General features: G+C 48.9%; 1 protein-coding gene across 1 annotated transcript; it reads right to left on the bottom strand.

Moving 5' to 3' along the window:
- Positions 1–240: 240 nt before the first annotated feature.
- Positions 241–3,506, bottom strand: LOC109779968 (uncharacterized). Its single transcript, XM_020338564.4, has 7 exons — positions 3,359–3,506; positions 2,859–3,032; positions 2,351–2,482; positions 2,190–2,255; positions 1,262–1,772; positions 1,072–1,182; positions 241–570 (listed from the first exon to the last, which is right to left on the bottom strand). Exons 1-7 carry the CDS (start codon positions 3,431–3,433, stop codon positions 380–382), a joined length of 1,260 nt encoding a protein of 419 aa, XP_020194153.3. The 5' UTR covers positions 3,434–3,506; the 3' UTR covers positions 241–379.
- Positions 3,507–5,047: the final 1,541 nt, after the last annotated feature.

Here is a 5,047-nt window from a genome sequence, read left to right as displayed (position 1 = left end):
AGACATAAAAAATACAGAGCCCTTCCGCCGACAAGGGCCGGGATCCACTGCATGCGTCTCCACGGCCTTGAGGCCACAAGAGACGAGGCAGAACGGTGGCAGCGTCGGCGGGAGGCGAGAAACCCTAGCGCTGGGTGTCCCTAGGAAGGGGCAAAGGGGTACGGCTAATGGAAATTACCACGGCACTTGTTCTTAATTACTAGGATATCTAACAACCCACACAAATCTCAACTACACAAATCGACAAATCTAGTCATTTTATTGATCATATTTATAATGTTTACATATAGCTTAGCATCTTTAGTACTCACATACAAAAACTGCACACCAAGCAGAATCTACAAATTACTTTGCATGCTTTTCTAAAAAAAAAAAAAGATCACTTCGCATGCTTGAGGTTTGCATCGGACAGCATGCCTTCGATGGCGGCCTTCCAGACCTTGCAGTGCGTCTGGTCCTCCAGCAGCAGCTGCACCGTCCCCGCCGACGTGCTCAGCGCCACCGCGAAGCACCTCCGGCCGTCGACCACCGCCTCGCCGCCGCCGCCCGTCGACACCCCGAGTAGCTCGTCTGAACCACGACAAAACGCGCCACAGAAAAGAAATCGCGTCAGTAAGGCAGCCAGACACGTAGAGGAGACGAATCATCGTCGACTTGCCGATGTCTCAGTGTGTGCAAGTGGCCGGAGTCCGGAGAGCGACGTGCCGCCACGGCTGGACCACGCAAAATCCATGCATGGCGACGACGAGACAAGACCTAGCTATCCAGGAGGGGAACATTTCAGGTTGTGCGTGTAGGGTGCCGTACGGCGCGAGGCGACAAGCGGCGCGTGCGCGCAGGTGGAGCGAGGGGAAGACGACGGCGAGCGCGCGTGGTGCGGTCATGACTTATGCGTGCATGGCGAGGCAACAACAAGACGACGACGAGCATCACATGCTGCTTTTCAAAGTAGAGACAGTTTAAAGGGACGGGCTGCGCGTTTGTGTGGTGCGTATGCGCGCTGATGATCAGATGATGCGTGCGTCCTGCTAATTGTAATCATGGTAGAAAATGAATATCTTAGTATCTTACGGTCGTCGTAGGTGGCGAAGGCGCCGCGCAGCCGCTTCGTCCCCAGCCTCAGCGCCACCGCGCCGCCGCCGCGCCGGGGGAAGACGGACACCGTCCTCACCCGTACCTTCCCTGCAAACCAATGGCGGGTCTTAACACTTGCAGCAATGGCGGCCGAGACGCGTCAATAGTCAATACTGCATGCTCTTACCGCAGGGTAGGCAGACCCTGAGGGCGATGCCTTTCTGGATGCTGGCGCTGATGCTCATGGCCATTGCGTTGGCGTTGGCGTTGGCGCCGGTGCTGATCCCTCTGACGTCCGCGGCCCTGAGCTTCAACGCGGCGGCGCCCCGGAGGCACGTCGCGGCGGTGGCGGTCAGCGTGAGGAGCTCGGCGGGGGAGCGGCTCTCGAGTCCGGTCTTGACGGCGGAGGTCACGCGGGGCCGGTTGGCGCCGGCGGACTCGGCGGCCTCCGCGCAGACGGTGGCCACGAGCGCGGCGGCGGACGCGAGCACAGCGCCCAGCTTCTTGTCCCCTCTCAGGTCGCACGCCGACACGACGCCGGCGATGGCCGCGGCGAGCTGGGCCACCGAGACGGCCGCGTGGGCCTGCGCCGAGTGCAGCCGGACCTCGTCCCGCCGACGCCGCCTCCGGCTCCCCGTGATGGAGACGTTGTCCAGGAAGTAGCCGCGCAGGAGCGCCTTCATCTGTCCAACGTTGAGCTGCCAAAACATCCACTGTTGTCAAATCCGACAATATGCTAACTGAGTAACTGTGCTAGTAGTAGGAGTACTTTCATAGTACTATCACAGTATCACTTCAGTGCTCTGCACTTAACCAGCTGGAGTACTATACCCTTCCTTTTTCTGCTTATTAATTGAAGTGTCCTTTTTTCTTGCACAATTAAGAAACGACAGTTCTTGTTAAGGACGGTCTAACTGTACCGACCTCTAAAACGACAAGTAAGAAAGATCAGAGGCGCCACGGCGTGCGTACGTCCTAATATCCCACACTGTTTGGCAGTGTTGATACAGTGTACAATCTACACTATTTGGCTGTTTGTTATACTACTATGTGGCCATGTTAGTATTGTCGTTGTGCTTAATTAATTCCTTGTGCTGCTGTTCTTAGTTTCTTACCCATATAGGCTGGTTCAGCTTAGTCTTGCGCTGCTTGGAGCCAGGCTTCCCACTGGCCAGAACTCTCTGCCAGATAAACCAAGAAAAGGTTAAAAATCGATCATCACAGGGAAGATCACAAGATGTCTTCCTAAAAATGTAACAACAACTCACTGACTCACCCACGTCTGAATCTGATTGAACAATTGGCTTTTACTGCCATCGATTCGAACCGCATCGAGTTCTTTGTCTCCCTCTTCGTCTTCCTTCGTCTCGCCTTCTTCATGATGGTCTTGTGCTGATACTCCTAGGCACTGTTTGGTAGAAAACCAGCAGTCAGAAGGTGGTATTTTAATGAACACTCATAATCTACACATGAGAAATGCAATAGAAAGTAGTACTCCCTCGGTCCGGAATTAACTGTCACTCAAATGAGCACTCAGTTTAGTGACAGTTAATTCCGGACGGAGGTCGTACATGCTAATATATTATTACAACTATTTGTTTTTCGGTACACATCTTTTAGAAATTTTCTGGATCTTATGAAAGGAGAGTACGCGAACCGAGTAGTATGAATGCACTGTGTCCCAGTGAGTTGCAAAGTATAATGAAATGACCTCATGCTAGATTATCAATGTTAGCCGCCTTTGTTGTTTAATGGAATGGGAGGTGTGGTCCATGTAAACATACACTGGGGGTGAGTATTTGGAAGAGATCCGAGGAGGAGGGGTTCCATGTCCGAGAGAGGAACTCCATCGCCTGCTCAGGGATCACGGGGATCTCTTCGCCTTTCGGGCGTCGCATCGACGACTTTTCCTTGCGACGGATGCCCGCCTTCTGCGCATCGATCTGTGTGTTCTCTGCCTGCTTGCACATTCAGCACATGATCACTGAGATGGTTAGTCACTGGCTAAGAAATCAGAACATGCTGATAGAGATGCAGTAATAGTGTTGCTCAAACATGTAGGGCACCATGCTGACTACAAAAATAAAGATGATCCTTTTTTCTGAATCCTGTCCTAAGATGCAGTTTGTGCCAAAGACACAAACAGTGCATAAGATTTGTATGATTTATATTATAATAGGATTAGGCCACACATCTATGCATATTATATACTGTATAAAGCTAACAAAAAGTTTATCTTATGAGAATTGAGAAGAATACGAAGCAAGCAGGATAGTTTCATCACCATTTGACAGGACAAGGAGTGGCATCTCTGGAAGGGGGCCGTCCCAAACTCCACTCCTCTCCTGAAATGCTCCATCTTATCGTCCACGTCAAAAGGACTTCACCTAAATATTTAGCAGAATCTAGTTGATCAATGAGGATGGAGTAATGAGAGCTCAAAGATCATGCCTATTTATAGTCAGGGCCAAGTTCTTGTCGTCCACTAAATGTGATATCAAGATCCTACCAACAGTATAACCCCTTCACAGTATCACGATTCGTCGTTCTCGCTACGGACAATTTGCTAGAGAACAGGCACTAAAGAACAGCTGCAATTATTAGATTAAAAAGCATTGCCTAATCGACACTGTAGGCAGAGAATTATTGGAGAGCCAAGTTTCAGGTGAGACAATCTGTTTTTCCATGCTAAATCATTGAGATAATCTACATGGTTATCTATCTGATTAACACTTGCAACATTTCCATGAGCAGTACCTTAACACTGGAACTGGCCTTAGTGGCCTAGTAGTCCACAATAAGTACGAAACATCATATATATGGTAAACAACAAAATAAGATTAGGAGAGACTAATTTTGGTTTAAATGGTGGATACTTCAGAGGATTTAGGTAAGGATTTTACAAGAAGGAAAATAAGGTGAGGAAGAACTGTAGTAGTAGTAGCAGTAAGCAATGAACATGAAGCTTAGCCTGAAGGTAAGGGCTTTAGAGAAGGAAGGCTTACCTTACTAGGAAGCCCTGGATGCACCGATGTTGTGACACCTGCATTGGTTCAAGTATTTATATCACAACCTCAACCTAAAAAAGGTTCGCAAACGGCGATCACACTGCATTAGCAGTAAGTAAGAGTAATCTAGTATTATGACTGCCAACCCCACAAGATCCATCTTGCTCTTATTATACACCCGAAACCGCCTCGTTTCGACGTCCGGTTGGGCCGATCTTTCTCCATCCAGGATCTCTGCTGCTCGAGCAGAGTAGTAAACTGCGAAAAAGGGGCAGATTCGCATGCTTCTTGTGGAATGGATCTCTGAAGACTGGCCAACTAGGCCTGAACTGATGTGGATTAGACCGGGGAGATGGTCCTCCTAATAGGTAATGGCAATTTGGCATGGTTTATCATTGCCACTTATGGTATGTGCGAATGGAAAATGCGCGGTGCTGTACCGCGTGCTTCGTTAAAAAGCGAAGTATTTTGGTGTATGTGTTGGTCACAATGCAAATTATGCAATGGATGGTAGTCAGGCAATCTGCTCTGCCGACGAAGAGAGATCTGCAAGTTTAAATTCATGATTGTGACGCCGAACGAAAGGGAGGATTACCACTGATTTGAGATGATCATCCATAACGAAAGCTTGCGCCTAAAGCAACTCTCTAGTGCTTTACAGTGTAGTGATGGGATGTAATCTCTTTACAGTGTAGTGATGGGATATAATCTATGGTTTCCACAGGTGTGAACAATGTACTACTGTCAATGTGTTGGGCGATGCGGGGTTCTTGTTAGTTTAAGAGTGCTACTCATTGTAGCTGGTGACAAGTGTTGAGCATTTGGCTACCCAGACAAGAAGGGCGAAATCTTACTATCTTCTTTCATTCCCAAAGACTGCAGTACTAATGTACCACACATGTGAGTGGCATTCGTGCATGACCAGCTGAACTAAGAAGGTGATCACTAATCAGGTCATCAGATAG

This window comes from Aegilops tauschii, chromosome 1, assembly GCF_002575655.3.
Source record: "Aegilops tauschii subsp. strangulata cultivar AL8/78 chromosome 1, Aet v6.0, whole genome shotgun sequence".
Taxonomy (NCBI): Eukaryota; Viridiplantae; Streptophyta; class Magnoliopsida; order Poales; family Poaceae; genus Aegilops; species Aegilops tauschii.
This window is presented reverse-complemented; position numbering and strand designations above follow the sequence as displayed.